Source organism: Rosa chinensis, chromosome 3 (assembly GCF_002994745.2).
Source record: "Rosa chinensis cultivar Old Blush chromosome 3, RchiOBHm-V2, whole genome shotgun sequence".
In the NCBI taxonomy this organism is placed as follows: Eukaryota; Viridiplantae; Streptophyta; class Magnoliopsida; order Rosales; family Rosaceae; genus Rosa; species Rosa chinensis.
This window is the reverse complement of record NC_037090.1, coordinates 26,232,762-26,249,346: the sequence shown is the minus strand read 5'-3', so window position 1 is coordinate 26,249,346 and position 16,585 is coordinate 26,232,762. Positions and strand designations below refer to the sequence as shown.

The 16,585-nt window shown below is 40.3% G+C and overlaps 1 protein-coding gene across 1 annotated transcript; it reads right to left on the bottom strand.

Moving 5' to 3' along the window:
* Window positions 1-12,079: 12,079 nt before the first annotated feature.
* Window positions 12,080-13,722, bottom strand: LOC112194779 (polygalacturonase inhibitor). Its single transcript, XM_024335011.2, has 2 exons — window positions 13,133-13,722; window positions 12,080-12,895 (listed from the first exon to the last, which is right to left on the bottom strand). Exons 1-2 carry the CDS (start codon window positions 13,677-13,679, stop codon window positions 12,444-12,446), a joined length of 999 nt encoding a protein of 332 aa, XP_024190779.1. The 5' UTR covers window positions 13,680-13,722; the 3' UTR covers window positions 12,080-12,443.
* Between the last annotated feature and the right edge of the window lie 2,863 nt (window positions 13,723-16,585).

Genomic DNA, 16,585 nt, shown 5'->3' with positions numbered 1-16,585 from the left:
TTGGATTATTTGTAAGTAATGCACTGCATCTCAAGGATAAGTCAAAGATTATGAATTTGGGGTCGCATATCTCGACGGAAGCTTCTGACAGCTCAAGGCGGCGAAAGATGTTGGAGTGGTAGGCCGCCTTCCAAATACGTAATATATGTTACAAATTCTCAGAATCTACATCTTTACTAACTGAAGATGGTTTTATGTTGACATTTGTCTCAGGGCTCCATTAACCAGTGTTCTAAAGGATTGAACGAGGTCAGTACATAAACAAAGGAAATGTTAATTAACTGCAACACAACTAATTAGTTTTGATAAAAACATGATAAAAGTACATTGTCCTCCCCGAGTTTGTACCATAGGACATTCCTCTGCATTCCTAGTTTCGACTATGCAGTATCCTAAAATTTGATAAAGGAGAAAAATTATTGTTGCTACCGTTAAATATTCTATCCACTCATGTTTGAAAACATATATTCTATCTATTTTTTAGTTAAATCTAATTTTTCAATTAAGTATCATGTGACACCTTTTTGGAGACGTCTATGTGTCCCTATAAACACCGGCGGAGCCACACACAGGCGAGGAAAGAAGTGCCTTAGCTGGGTTTTTCTCACCACCACGTTAAATCTATTTTTTCAATTAAGTATCATGTGACACCTTTTTGGAGACGTCCATGTGTCCCTATAAACACTGGCGAGGAAAGAAGTGCCTTAGCTGGGTTTTTCTGCTTCTTTTAGCATTAAAATTCTTATATACAGTAGCCGCACCACCACGGTGCGGCTGTCTAATCAAAACCCATTAAATTTTACATCTATTCTGAAATTGCCCCTGATTAAAGTGAAATACCCAAAATGCTCCTCTGCTAAGAACCTGATTGGCCAACCCGTACCACGTGTCCCCTACGTCGACCCAACGCAAGGCTTTCTCTTCTATGTATATGACGTCTAAATGTAGATTTTCCCATATATTTGTTTATTTAATTGCCTTGATTATTGATGAAGATTGTTGTGGGAAAATTGTAATTGTGTTTATTATTGATAATAGGAGCCATTTATATAGGGAGTTACAAGGTACACAATAGGTAATAGAATCCGAATACAATTGAATACCTAGAACACTTTCCTATTACAACTCTAAACCTTAGTTTGTAGAGGCACACATTATGTCGACATCCTTCAACACTCCCCCTTGTGCCGCTCAAACTTGGTGATGACGCTTTGATTGTTGCCTCGTTAAAAACCTTGCCAGGTAACAAAAACCCTGTGGGACAAAAATAACCCTGGTCGAAGGACAAAAAGAGCACAACACGTCCTTCACTCTTTGAGATCGAACATGTAGACATCATGCCTCCCCCTGATGTCAATATCTCCCCCTGATTGCTACAATCATGGGAGTTCGGATAACTTTCTTAATCCGATGCTCTCCACATGTTCCTCGAAGGTGGATTTAGGTAACAACTTAGTAAATAAGTCTACTACATTATCCTCAGATCGGATTTAGTTCACTTCAATATTTAGAAGTGCCTGTTGTTGGTGATCGTAAAATAATTTAGGCGATATATGCTTAGTGTTGTCGCCCTTGATGAAACCTAATTTCATTTGTTCAATACAAGCTGCATTATCTTCATAAATGCATGTAGGTTCATCTGTTGTAGACTTCAAACCACAAGTTCCTCGAATGTGTCTAATTATAGACCTTAGCCATATGCATTCTCGCACAGCTTCATGTAGAGCAATAATCTCTGCAAGATTTGAGGAAGTAGCAACAAGGGTCTGCTTTGTAGACCTCCAAGATATCGCAGTGCTTCCCATGGTAAAGACATAACCTGTTTGGGAGCGACCTTTGTGAGGGTCAGAGAGATACCCTACATCAGCAAACATCACCATCGTTTTGGTGTAAGGGAGGAGGATGACGCCGGCCACCCTTGGCAGTGGCAGCTGTGTTGGTCATGGCGTCTTGGACGGCGCCTCTTGGGCTAATGAGATCCGTTCTCATTCTTCCGTCATTCTTTTCTCTATACAGGGATAGAACAAGCTCATATCTATCGTACATTTTAAGTAACGAAATATTGTCTTTATACCAGTTCAATGACGTTACGTTAGTGTGGGGTTATATCTAGCCAACAAGTTCATAACAATTGAGGTGTCCGGTCTTGTATTGTGATAAGTACAATAATGCGCCTATTGTACTCAGGTAAGCAATTTTCCTATTAACACATTTTCGTCATCATCCCTGGGACGAAACGGATCCCTTTTAGGGCCAAGACTACGGATCCCTTTAATTTCTTGTTCATGTATGCATCTATGTATGATCTTTTGCAGGATGCCAGGATGGAAGTACTTCTGGTCTTCTGGACTCCATTATTAGAGTAGCTACAATCTAATGCTTTCCAAGGTACTTTTTTTCTTTTCTTTTCATTGTGCATACAAAATTGTGGCTTATATTGTGGCTTTTGTTTTTGTTAAATTAGTTATTATGAAAAGTAGTTAATTCAAAATTAATTTCTTAATTTATAGGTGTTAGAGACTTACAGTAAAATGTCAAATCATGAGCCAAAACCGAAGCGATCAAAATTCATTGACACATGGTTTAAAAGAACAAATGTTGAGTCTTCAAGTTCAAATGTGGTTTCTGACTAGGTGATTGTTGATTTTGTTTTTTAGTTTTGTATAGATATGCATTTGAGGGGTAAGGCTCACTACGTCCCCCTTGACTAGCCTTTTTTTTTTAAATTAATAAAATTCCCTCGCACCGTCGAGATTCTCCATAATATATATATATATATATATATATATATATATTTTTTTTTTTTTTTTGTTTAAGAAATCCATCCCGTCCAAGGTTCCAATCCTGGATCCGCCACTGGTGCTATGCTGTACATACCTCCAACAATATGGAGTATTTACTACATCACCAAGCATAAGTAACACCTACTTAGGGACATCCACAAGACATGGCAAGGCCCAACCGAGACATGCATCGTGTAGCCCTATGTTCAGGCTACGCGGCGGTATCCGGAAGTCACAAATCCGCCACCGGGAAGCCACCTTTCCGCCCTTGCCAAGATGCCCCCATAACATAGCTTTCTACATGTTAAATAGACTAGAATAGTAACTTTGCTTGTCCCACATCGAAGAACAAGTAAATGAGAAGCATTCCTTCATCTATAAAAGGAATGCCTCCTCCCACAATCAACACATTCATTACATCTCTTGTAATCTTGTTAGGCCGCAAGGCTCGACACACTAGTATAGCTTTCAAGTGGACGTAGTCTCCCGCTCATGCGGAGGCGAACCACTATACTTCGCTTGTGTCATTCTCTTTCTCTCTCTCTCCCTCCCTCACTAAAGCTAACTAGAGATCCCAACGGATCCAAACGTTAACATTGGCGCCGTCTGTGGGAAGCCGACACAAAGGCTTCGTCACCTACCACGAACTTTGACCCGAAAATGTCGAGTCGACGCTCATTCAACATCAAATCATGGCTGGTCAACGCCCGGCGGGTTCGGTCAACGCCCGGCGGGTCCGGTCAACGCCCGGCGGAGCCGGTCAACGCCCAGCGGAAGTGGTCAACGCCCATCAAGGCTTGATCAACTTTTGGTCAACGCCAGTCAAGGTTGGTCAACGCCCAACCCATGAAAGTCAACGCTGGCACCACCCAAAAAAAAAAAATAAATAAATAAATAAATAAATCTGGGCGGCAAACTTCTCTGGACACCCAGAGATTTGCTCTGGACACCCAACCACCTCCGCCAAACTCTTCTTCTCTCCTCCGCTCCGCCCAACTTGCAGCTCCGCCAGCTCGGAACCTCCGCTAGCACTAGCGGCTCCGCTCCGCCCAACTCCATCGAGTGCTCCGCTGGACTCCACTGCCAAGCTTGGGAACGTGGCAGCGACCCAGCGGTATTTATGGTCCGTCAATATTACGCCCTCCGTCAATGACAAGCTCGTCAACTAGCACACCAACGTGCCGGCAACAATCAGCGGCAACCTCAAAGCTTCCTCCGCTGAGTTTTTCCGCTAAACAAAACCTCCGCCAAGAACCCATGTTCTTCAAGCACCACGGGCCAAATGCTCCGCCCACTGCCGCGCACGTCTCCGCTGCACACCCCGCTGACCGCTAGCAACCTCCGCCGGCAAAGCTCCGCCAGCCACAACGCCGCTAGGAGAAACCGCTAGACTAGGCTCCGCAGGCCTCCGCTGAGTTCCAGGACTGCCGCCAGCCACCCCCGCCGGCATCGAGCCTCCGCCGCTAGCAAACAACATTGCCGTCTCCGCCGGACTGTACACCGCTGACCCCCAAACTCAGCCATCGCAAATTCCAGTCCGGTCACATCTCCACCATCCTCCGCTCCGCCGAGCTCTAGGCCTGCTGCGAAGCTCCGCTGAACTCTTGAATCTCCGCCGACCTCTTGAGTCTGCTGAACTTCCAATCTCCCCTGAGCTCCTCCGCCAGCGACTGGGCAACCTCCACCGAGCTTCTCTGCTAAGATTTACCGCTCGGGCAGAGCCATCTATCAGGTCCAGCTATCACTGCGATCCGAAGATCTGGTCTGAGTTCATTTGCAACTATCACGATAAGTACTTCTTATCTCATTATTCTGTACACACAGAACTGTGCCATCAACATGCTTTTTGTTTAAGTCATTCACGTGCCTGCATGTGAGTTGGTTGTCAGCGTCAACTGGCGGCTAAGTGTCAGTACTCATGCATACTTTTACAGAGCGTACCCTTCATCCACATGTTTACAAGGTCTACCCATGTATATGCAAACTCATCTCATGGCCACTTTGAAATTCACATTAGAAGGCACACATGTCGAGCATGGCTTTCTCAGTACATAGTTGTTACATGCAATATCACACGGATACATTACCATGAAAATATCACATGGCTTTCTTATCACACATGTCAAGCATGACAGGTACACGTACTTGGTTACTTATAGCATGATTTCATCAATTGTCCTTATCACATTGCCCAGCATCTCTATGACAATTCATAGATACCAACTATCATACCAAGTATACATGGTCAAGCATCATCCCGTGCAAATATCCACTAGCGGATGTTACACAGTAATCTAGCACATTTGTTTCATTTCTATATCCAGGCTATTAGAAGGGAGTACTCACCATGCCTCTGGATATCCATGCATGTGTCTGCATGCATCATTGACAAAAAGCATAATTGATTAATTGTTGTCGTACACACTCTTAATCTTTTGTTCCATGTGCCCACCGACACAAATGCTATCTACTAGACACATCAATTACTTTCTCTAAGTAATTATCATATGCATGCACCTGTGCACATTGTAAAGAGCTACATATCTTTTCTGAGCATTGTAGACCATAAGTTTACTATTTTTTAAAGCTTGCTGCCATGGTTTCATAACCACTTCACCCATGCCAGGCGGGTGGGTAATGACACTGTTCCTTTTGTGAAATAGTAACATCACTATGATCACCACCGTGACATTCTCAAATATGTGTACATTCAATCTTTATTGTACATATTTACTCAATTTTATTCCTCGGTCGGTTCATTGATATGGATAAATTGCTAATCATTTACCTTATGTTAAGGAGACACAACCACCGAGTACCGCTTCAATTAACGAGCCTCCTACTATGGTGCTTCGCCGGGACAATAGGAGCGTCATGCTTGGACAACTCCAATATAATTTTGATACTTATATCAATTCCACCTCCAACCTGCTCCAAATCGACATAAGATAAGTAACTATATCTTATCTTTTACGCTCTTTCAAATTGAGCTAATGCCATGCCAATCACATGCTTTTACTACTTCCAAGCATGCTTATAGAATATCACACTTGGTGTATCTCTACATGTTTCCATAACTTTTAAGCATGCCAACAACATTTTGTAGATTTGGCAACGCCTTCTAGGCCTTACATGCTAGATATGCCATGCTTCACATACCGATCTCAATGATCCATTAGCATATCTACAAAAATGCAAAAATGATATTAGCATCCACATTACAAGTACATGCTATACACATATGACATGCTTCTATTTTAATTGCAAAATTAAATAAGTATGGGACACTCAAACAAAATATTATTACTTGCTCTATGTGTTTATCATTTTTCATTCAACCGCCAAGCGGTAAGGCAACGCCTCATAATGACAATGACCGCTACGCGGCATTGCAGTCAAGTTTCTCTTTCGAGAAAACAGCTAGGGACTAGTTAACACAGCCCACGGCAGCCATTGATCCGGCAGTTAACCCCGACGCTTGGGTATCTAAGATTGGGCTCGCTACCCAACACCCTCTGCTCCGCGCAGCTCCCCTCATCAAACAATTTTCCGACCATACGGAGGTCTATAGCCAGGAGTGGGGGACTCCCTGGCGGGCCTAGCAGGGGCCCACCCGAAAGGGCAAAAGCGTTCGCTCCAACAATTCTAGATGGACGACGCACTCGCACTAATTATGCTTGATATACGGCACAAAGCTACGCTTTGGTATCAACCCGCAAGAACACCCTCCTTGACTGGGGACTTCGGGGACTTGTACATACAGCCTAGCATAATTAGCAACGGTCACGCTCATGCCTCAGGGCATCACCTTCGAGCTACCCGTTAAAGCCTCATGGCAACGCCAGGCTTTCGCGCTCGTGCCTCAGCGGCACCGCCAGGCTTTCGCGCTCGTGCCTCAGCGGCACCGCCACGATTTCGCGCTCGTGCCTCAGCGGCACCGCCAGGCTTTCGCGCTCGTGCCTCAGCGGCACCGCCACGATTTCGCGCTCGTGCCTCAGCGGCACCGCCAGGCTTTCGCGCTCGTGCCTCAGCGGCACCGCCACGATTTCGCGCTCGTGCCTCAGCGGCACCGCCAGGTTCCGCTCATGCCTTCCCGGCACCCCCGAGCTTCCGCTCACGCCTTCGCGGCACCCTTGAGCTTCCGCTCACGCCTTCGCGGCACCCTTGAGCTTCCGCTCACGAGCTCCCGCTCACGCCTTCGCGGCACCCTTGAGCTCCCGCTCACGCCTTCGCGGCACCCTTGAGCTCCCGCTCACGCCTTCGCGGCACCCTTGAGCTTCCGCTCACGAGCTCCCGCTCACGCCTTCGCGGCACCCTTGAGCTTCCGCTCACGAGCTTCCGCTCACGCCTTCCCGGCACCCCCGAGCTTCCGCTCATGCCTTCCCGGCACCACGAGCTTCCGCTCATGCCTTCCCGGCACCCACGAGCTTCCCGCTCATGCCTTCCCGGCACCCCGAGCTTCCGCTCATGCCTTCCCGGCACCCTCGAGCTTCCGCTCAAGAGCTTTCCGCTCATGCCTTCCCGGCACCACGAGCTTCCGCTCATGCCTTCCCGGCACCCCGAGCTTCCGCTCATGCCTTCCCGGCAACCCCGAGCTTCCCGCTCATGCCTTCCCGGCACCCCGAGCTTCCGCTCATGCCTTCCCGGCAACCCTTGAGCTTCCGCTCACGAGCTTTCCGCTCATGCCTTCCCGGCACCCACGAGCTTCCGCTCACGAGCTTCCGCTCATGCCTTCCCGGCAACCCACGAGCTTCCCGCTCATGCCTTCCCGGCAACCCCGAGTGTTTCGCTCATGCCTGCCCGGCAATCCTCAAACTTTACACTCATGTCTACTCGACACACCACACGTTAATGGAACATTGAATTCTTCTACCATTTGTCGCCCGTGACAAATTGAATTCTTTTCGCGTTCCATTAGTATGAGCGACAACCAAACAAACTTAAGCGTTCACGTATTCATCATTCACGAATTACAAACGTTTACCTTCGCAGCGCTCATACAACTTACATTTATCATATGCAATCCATATGCTCACACGACCATACGCGCTCTCGAGTTTGTACGTCATATTTGATCGTACTCGGCGCCATTCGCATGTATACATCAACATGTATCACGCACCCCATACGTTCATATATGCCAACGCATATCATTGCAACTCACATTTGTTGCCCAATGCAACGAGCATTCTACATATGCCTGTTTTTTGTCTTTGTTGTGCAGGTTAACGAGTTCCTTCTTGCTTACGGAGTTCGGGGACTTGTAGGGGCTCCGTGCCGCCCGGTTACTTATGCTTGATGACTTCGTGGTTATAACTCCCCAACCAAGAAGCTCCTCTTGCTCGGGGACTTCGGGGACTTGTACATACCTCCAACAATATGGAGTATTTACTACATCACCAAGCATAAGTAACACCTACTTAGGGACATCCACAAGACATGGCAAGGCCCAACCGAGACATGCATCGTGTAGCCCTATGTTCAGGCTACGCGGCGGTATCCGGAAGTCACAAATCCGCCACCGGGAAGCCACCTTTCCGCCCTTGCCAAGATGCCCCCATAACATAGCTTTCTACATGTTAAATAGACTAGAATAGTAACTTTGCTTGTCCCACATCGAAGAACAAGTAAATGAGAAGCATTCCTTCATCTATAAAAGGAATGCCTCCTCCCACAATCAACACATTCATTACATCTCTTGTAATCTTGTTAGGCCGCAAGGCTCGACACACTAGTATAGCTTTCAAGTGGACGTAGTCTCCCGCTCATGCGGAGGCGAACCACTATACTTCGCTTGTGTCATTCTCTTTCTCTCTCTCTCCCTCCCTCACTAAAGCTAACTAGAGATCCCAACGGATCCAAACGTTAACATATGCAAAGGAGATCGAAGATGTGGCAAAGAGGTTAAAACAGCGTCGTACACTAATTTTTCTTTAGAAGGCAGCACACACAGAGATGACCAAAAAGAGGAGTGGTGGAGTGAAGATCGAAGAGATGGATCATTTCATGTAAAGAAGCTTGTGACTATGCGCTATGGATTATTATTACAATGAATTATGATTCTGCATGGCAATGTAGCATATATGCAGGAGCGGCCCTGGAGTAGTGTCGTCGGTGCCACCGCACTAGCCTCCGATTTTAGAAGACCTCATGTTTGTAATTTGAATATAGGTGAATATATATAAAACAGAAGAAAAATGATTTGTGGCCTCAATTCTAGGTGTCATGTCATGTCACCTACACACATCACCTATTTGTCAAATCATGTCATGTAATTCTTGAGTAAAAAGACTATCTTATCCTTTCAAAATCTAATGACTCTAAATTATTTTAGATTTCATCTAAAAATAAAATATATTATTTTGATTTTCTTTTTCTTTTTCTTTTTTTGTTATATATATAATTATATATATATATATATATGTTTGTGAATATATATATATATATATATATATAATTCTTAAAAAAAAAATTATATACATATATGTGTTTGTGTGTATAAATATATATATATATATATATTCACAAACATATATATATATATATAATTATATTATATATGTATATATATAATTCGTACAGAAATTTATATATGTATATTCGATGTAGAATTAATATGGTGTATATATATATATATATATTAATGTCATAATTCTAACCCACAAAATTTAAAAAAAAATTGATTAAAAAAAATCAAATTTAAAATTGATTCCACAAAAATGGAAAGAAAATATATTAATATCTTAATTATAACCCATCAAATTTGGTGAATTAAAGTAATATTCAACTCTTTTAATAAATGAATATAATAAAATTAATGGAAGATTAGTTTACCTTACACTAACAAGTTAATTAGAAAAGTCAAAAATTAAATTGGATCCACAAAAATGGAAAGAAAATGTATTGAAATCGTAATTAAAACCTATGAAATCTGGTAATTGAAGAGGTAAGAAAATATCATTAATAAATTGAATTGATAAAATTCTAGATTCCATCATTTCAAAATTTCTCGATAATTTAATATTGTCGCGTCCAAACTCAACATTAGGAAGTGTTCCTTAAAGGGCAAGTGAGACTTCATTAATACAACTGTTCGTTTATTTTTACATGAAAAAACAATCATAATGTTATTAATATTATGTAGAAATTCAATGAACAATAGGTGTATAACACAGCAATAATCAAAGAAAAAGTGCAATTAAGGAATGTGTAAAATAGAAGTCATCGTCCACATAAACATTAAAGTCAACTAACATGTCTTACACGAACAAATAAGTAATAAATAGCTAATAATGAGCCAATAAAGTTTACTGGGGACTTTTCCCTAATGGCATATTTACACTGAAATAGAAATCATCATCCACACTGAAATTTAAAGTCAGCTAACATGTCTTACAGTGACAAATAAGTACTAAGTATCCAATGACGAGCCAGTAGAGTTCACTGGAGACCTTTACCTAATGGCATATTCACACTTAAATAGAAGCCATCATCTACTGAAACTGAAAGAACTAACATGTCTTGCACGAACAAGTATTAAGTAGCCAATGATGAGCTAGTAGAGTTCACTAGAGACCTTTACCTAATGGCATACTCACACTTAAATAGAAGCCATCATTTACTGAAACTGAAAGAGCTAACATGTTTTGCACGAACAAGTAAGTATTAAGTAGCCAATGATGAGCTTGTCAAGTTTACTGAGGATCTTTTTCTAATGGCATAATTACACTAAAATAGAGGTCATCATCCAAATTGTCTTACAGTAACAAATAAGTACTAAGTAGTCAATAATGAGCTAGTAAAGTTCACTGGGGAACTTTTTCTAATTAATGACATAATTACACTAAAATAGAAGTCATCATCCATATTGAAATTTAAAGTTAGCTAGCATGTCTTACACGAATAATAACCAAATAGCTAATAATGAGCCAGTAAAGTTTACTGGAGACCTTTCCCGAATGACATATTCACACTAAAATAGAAGCCATCATCCATTGAAACTTAAAATAAGCTAGTGTGTCTTGCACGAACAAGTAAGTACTAAGTAGCCAATAGTAAAGTTCAACGGGAATCTTTCCCTAATAACATATTCACACTAAAATTGTAGTCATATATCATTCACGTTGAAATTGAAAGTCAGATAAGTACTAACATGTCTTATACGAACAAAAAAGTACTAAGTACCTAATAATGAACAAGTAGAGTTCACTGGGAACTTTTTTCTAATGACATATTTACACTAAAATAGAAGCTATCATTCACATTTAAAAATCATTATTGTCTATTAAAAAATTTGGGATCAACAAAACAAGTATACTTTCAAAAATTAATTTCCTCATGTGCAATATATTGTATTCCATATTAAGTAATTTCTTTTCAGATATCAACTTCCCAATCAATTTAGATATCTAGATTTTCAATCACCAGATTTTATGAGTTAAAATTACGATTTAAATACATTTTCTTTCCATTTTTGTGAATCCAATTTAATTTTTGACTTTTCAAATTAACTTGTTAATGTGAGGTAACTAATCTTCCATTAATTTTATTACATTTATTTATTAAAAGATTTAAATATTACTTCAATTTACCAGATTTCATGGATTATAATTATGATATTAATATATATACACACACACACACACACACACACACACACCACATTAATTCTCCATCCAAAATATATAAATTTTTTGGACGAATTATATATATATATATATACACCCAACTTTTTTTGAATATGTATAATGAAAAAAAATCTAAAATAATGAAAAAGAAAGAAAGGAAAAAAAACCAAACAATATTTTTTTTTAGAAGAAAGTCAAAATAATTTAGAGCCGTTATATATTCAACAATATATATATATATATGACGAATTATATATATAATAAAAAAAATAAAAAAAAAAATATATTTTCTAGAAGAAAACTAAAATAATTTAGAGCCATTAGATTTTGAAAGGATAAGATAGTCTTTTTGTTCAAGAATGACATGACATGATTTGACAAATTAGTGAGGTGTATAGGTGATATAGCTTGGCATCTAGGATTGAGGCCACAAATTTTAGGCCTCATTGAGGCCCTATATCATTGCCCAAAAAAGAAATACCTATAAATTGTTTTCCAGTCTAGTTGGCAAAGTGTAAAATATGCTTCTCTTTAGACTGACCAATATAAATTGACAAGGTCAACTACCACTTCAAAAAATATGGAGGTGGAAATGCTCATTTTATGAATAGAATTATCCTATTGAAAATAGAATGGAACAATCTCAATATAGGCAATAAGCCATTACAATGAAATAATTAAAGCATTTATGTGCTCAGTTTTTATTTCTTTTTAATAACTTTGTACTTCTTTTTTCATTACACTTGAGAAGATCATGCTCTTATGTAGTTATTAGAGCTGTAGCTCTCTAGAATCGCCAACCATCGTATCATTCTCTTAACGAAAGGATGCGACCGGAAAGATTCATAAAAAAATATTATTAAGGGATCCCTATTATTAACTCCTTTGGACCAAGCTACACAAAGCAGTAGCTTAACGGGAGTTGCTTATTTGCTTTAAGCAATGAAGCCGTCGTTTTATGCAACACCTTTACATAAAATACCAACTATTCAAATTGCCAGCCTACTTAAAGCTTCCATTCCGGCGTCCAATACTAGCAACTTGGGAGTGGGGCACCACAAAGGCATCGGTTATGGAAATACGACGTGGTGTCCAAGCTCTGCAACTTCCCACCTACCGGAATCTGACCACACAACCTGTTGTAGCTCACATTGAACAACTGCAAATTATCCAATTGTGTCAACTGCTCCGGAATACTCCCTGTGATCCTGTTATGGTTCAAGTCCACCGAACTCAAGCTTGTCGAAAACACCACCTTGGACAGATCGAAGTCCAGCATGTTCCTCGACAAATCCACAATCTGGGTCGTCTTGTTCAACCCGAATATAACTGACGCATCGCCTTCAAGCTTGTTGCGTGACAAGTCTATTTGATCAAAGTTCATGTTAGCAAATGAGGTTGGGATTTTGCCTGTGAGCTGGTTGTGGGAGAGGAATAGATCTGGAACGGTGCCAACGAATCGTCCGAATGAGCTAGGAATATGACCTGCAGTCACATTATTAAATATCAACATTTGTACTTACTTACCATTTTCTATTTTACGATATCAACATTCCGTTACTAACAGTCTAACACCATTACCTTATTAATTAGTCCAGGCCACGGCACCACTAGACCCTAATTACCCACTTATTTTCTGACAGATAGAGAGTTTAAGCTGTAACTAAATGAGGAAATACTGTATAAGATTGATATTTGGGAAAATTTTCATTTGATATATACCTGTGAGCTGGTTGCGGTCTAGATGAAGGGCTAATAAGTTCGGTAGCTGAGAAAGAGAGCTGGGGATGGAGCCTGTGAAGTTGTTGAAGTTGAGTTCGAGGAAGGTGAGGTTCTTGAGCTGGCTGAGGAAGTCAGGGACTGAACCTGAGAGGCCGTTCCAGCTGAGCCTGAGCATCTTGAGGTGCTTGAGCTTGGCGATGGAGGGCTGGATGGGACCGGTGAGATTGGGGAGCTTGCGGAGCACGAGGGTTTCGAGGTAGGGCAAGTCTCCGACTTGGGTGGGGATTTGGCCGGTGAGGCGGTCGTCGGTGAAGATGGTGAGGGAGTTGATGCGGTTGGTGTTGGGATCACACTCGACGTTGTACCAGTCGGTACAGCAGTCGGCGTCGGATTTCCATGAGGACAAGATGTAGGGGTTGTTAAAGGCTGTCTTGATTTCGAAGAGAACCTTTTTGTCTTGAGGGTTGCAGAGCTCAGAGAGAGTTGGGATTAGGATAGTGGAGAAGAACAGGGAAAAGCAGAGGAGGGTGGAGAGCTTGAGCTCCATGATTTTGGATTTTCGGTGAGATCTGAGATTGAGAAATTGGATCTTCAAGAATTTATAGGTATGGCATATGTCCGATAAGTCAAATAATATGCGAATTGGGGTGATGTATATAGTGACGGAAGCTTTGGTTTATTGGATATATATCCAAAGACCAAAGACTAATTAACATGGTTTGCTGCATATATTAGTCGGTAGTGCATTCAAACATACAATACATAGTTGTTATTTTAATAGCCAGAATCTATCCTCATTACTTCATTAACTTATATATAGTTCTGAAATAAAGATAAGCAGAGCTCCAAGCACCTTCTACTTTGGGGTGTTATTTGGGGAAGTGATATGTACGTATTCTAACATATGGGGTATGCTTTTATTTAATTAACCAATGCTTGACAAAAGGAAAGACTTGGGCATAATAACAACACAAAGACGATTCATCCGAAGTTTCAAATCATGGATATAATCTCAGCAATCAATGGTTAGAAATACAATAGTGTTGCAACTTTAACACTACACTTAACAGTAATTTACCAAAATGAGATGGTTGAGCTTGAGGGTCAATAACCAACCTCACTTACATCTATTTATCTATAACAATTACTTGCATGTTTTGTCACATCACTTACCACGTACTCTGAAACTCATTTAGATTTGGATTGTGTAATGTAATATTAGGAAGAAATTAAGTGACATGAACTCATGAAGCACGAAAGCTAGGGAGTAAAAAGGTCACAGTTAGCCGCATAACTTAATTATTGAACAAGTCAAAAGTGAGGGCTCTACTTCAGTAATCCTTATCTGTGTGCTGGATCCTGCAAGCAAATTGATGAAGATGACTTCGAAAAGAAAAGCAAAGAAATTAATTTAAACAACGGCATTGCAAATATAATCAGCATGTATGCTTAATCTAGCTAAGGTACGTTGCTTCTTTCTTTCGTCTCTCTTGTTTAAATCCCACAACCCTCCACCGCATGGAGCTTCCCCAAGTGCCTGTTTTCCTCAGCCAGCAGAGCATTGACATTCTTGTGCAGAGGTAATAGGTAGAAGTAGTGAAATATGCTTCGACTTAATGAGCTTCCAATTCTTTTAGGATTTTTAAAACTTTATTATATAAACAGTTAGGAAGAGATCTTAATTTTCGTTTGACTTCATCCATCGGAATATGCATCATTGATAAGAGATTTATGACCTAACTTGATTAAACCCAAGATTTTGTAGAGTCAAAGTTGTCTGCTTGCTTGTTTGTAGCTAGTTTTGGACAAAGCCACAAAGGAGGACTAGAAATGGTTTTCGTCTCTGAGCTCTGAGCGCGCACCTCCCAGAGGCAAATTAGGGATTGGGACGAATATGATTGGCTTTACCAGAACCAGAGACCCTCGACTGACTGTACCCTACCAATAATAATTCTTGTATTGTAGTAAACGAAGATAAATGTTTGTTTGTTTGTTTTTTTTTTTTTTATGGGAAAAATGACAAATTAATATATGACTATGAGTCTTAATTATTTGAGATGTCAGAGAATTAGGCTTTTGCATCATTTTGCTGGTAAGACTTATAAATTCTGGTGTCACAACGAGGATTATGGATGTCGATAAGTTGTGACATATTGGTTAGCTAGTCTAACTAACACCGTGGAGATCATGGGTTCAAATCTCACTGATATCAGGAATGAGAGGGGTGGGGAAAAATTGTCGTCTAGAATAAAAATAAAAATAAAAAGATTATGGATGACTGCTACGTTACATTAATACGTGGTAGACTGGTAGTCTGGTTCAATATAATAAGCATAAATAAATAATAGGAATAGATTGAAAATTCTTCTATTTTTCAATGTACCGACGATCAGGCCCGGCCTTGCCCAAGGGCAACCTTGGCGACAGTCCAGGGCCCAAGGGAAGGTGGGACACCACACACATATATATATATATATATATATAAAATATAATTTTCAATAATATATGTTGCAGAATATTATAAAAAAAATCTAAAATTTTAGATGCAATAATTTTATAATTGTGTTTTTCTTCTTCTTCTCATTCTTCTACTATTCAAGTCATCGAGAACTGTAAAAACTCAAGCATCATTATAATAGAGTCTCTCACTCTCTCCAAAATATTAAAATCAAACAAATTTCTCTTTAAATTTGGGGTTTCAATGGTTATTCAATCCCTCAATTCATTTTCATCATTTGTCCCTCTAGTCTTTCTCTTGTAAGTTTTTCATCTCCCAATCTTTCTTCTCTCTATTTCTTTAGTTATTCTAACTTCTAAGGTGATTAGACAAATTTTTTGACATTCCATGATGCAGGTTGAAGTATATATCAAAATAGGTATTGGGTGTTCTTCAATTTTGAAATTAAGAATAGTAGAAGTTATATTTCTTGTTTTTGTGGTTCTAATAATTATTCTAAAAACTTGTTAATTCGTAACTTTACGGAGCCAAATTAATCTCAGAAAGTCATAATCATCATAAAAAAATTCTCCAAACCAGCCCTGGACACCAAGAAAAAAAATTCGCCCTGGGCATCAAGAACCTCAGGACCGGCCCTGCCGACGATGCAAGTGACTCAATACTTATAAAATAATCTCAACGCTTGATATTTATATTCAATCTTTTTTGTTAACAAACAAAAAGTGTATTTAATGTAATCCAACCGTCTATTCATATTGGTATAAATGTATGTCGATGCTCTTAATCCTTTTCCTGAATAGATGGGGTAAACCATACAAGATATGTCAAGTGGACCAATTATCAAGTTTCAAATAGACGAAGCAATCAGATTAGTACAAACCATGAACACGTGGTGGCATGGTTCGAGATTATATTGTACACAGTTTAACTCAAGAGTCTCAAGTTAGACTACATGTGGAAGCCTCTAAGAATATAAAATGTTATTTAGAATAAAT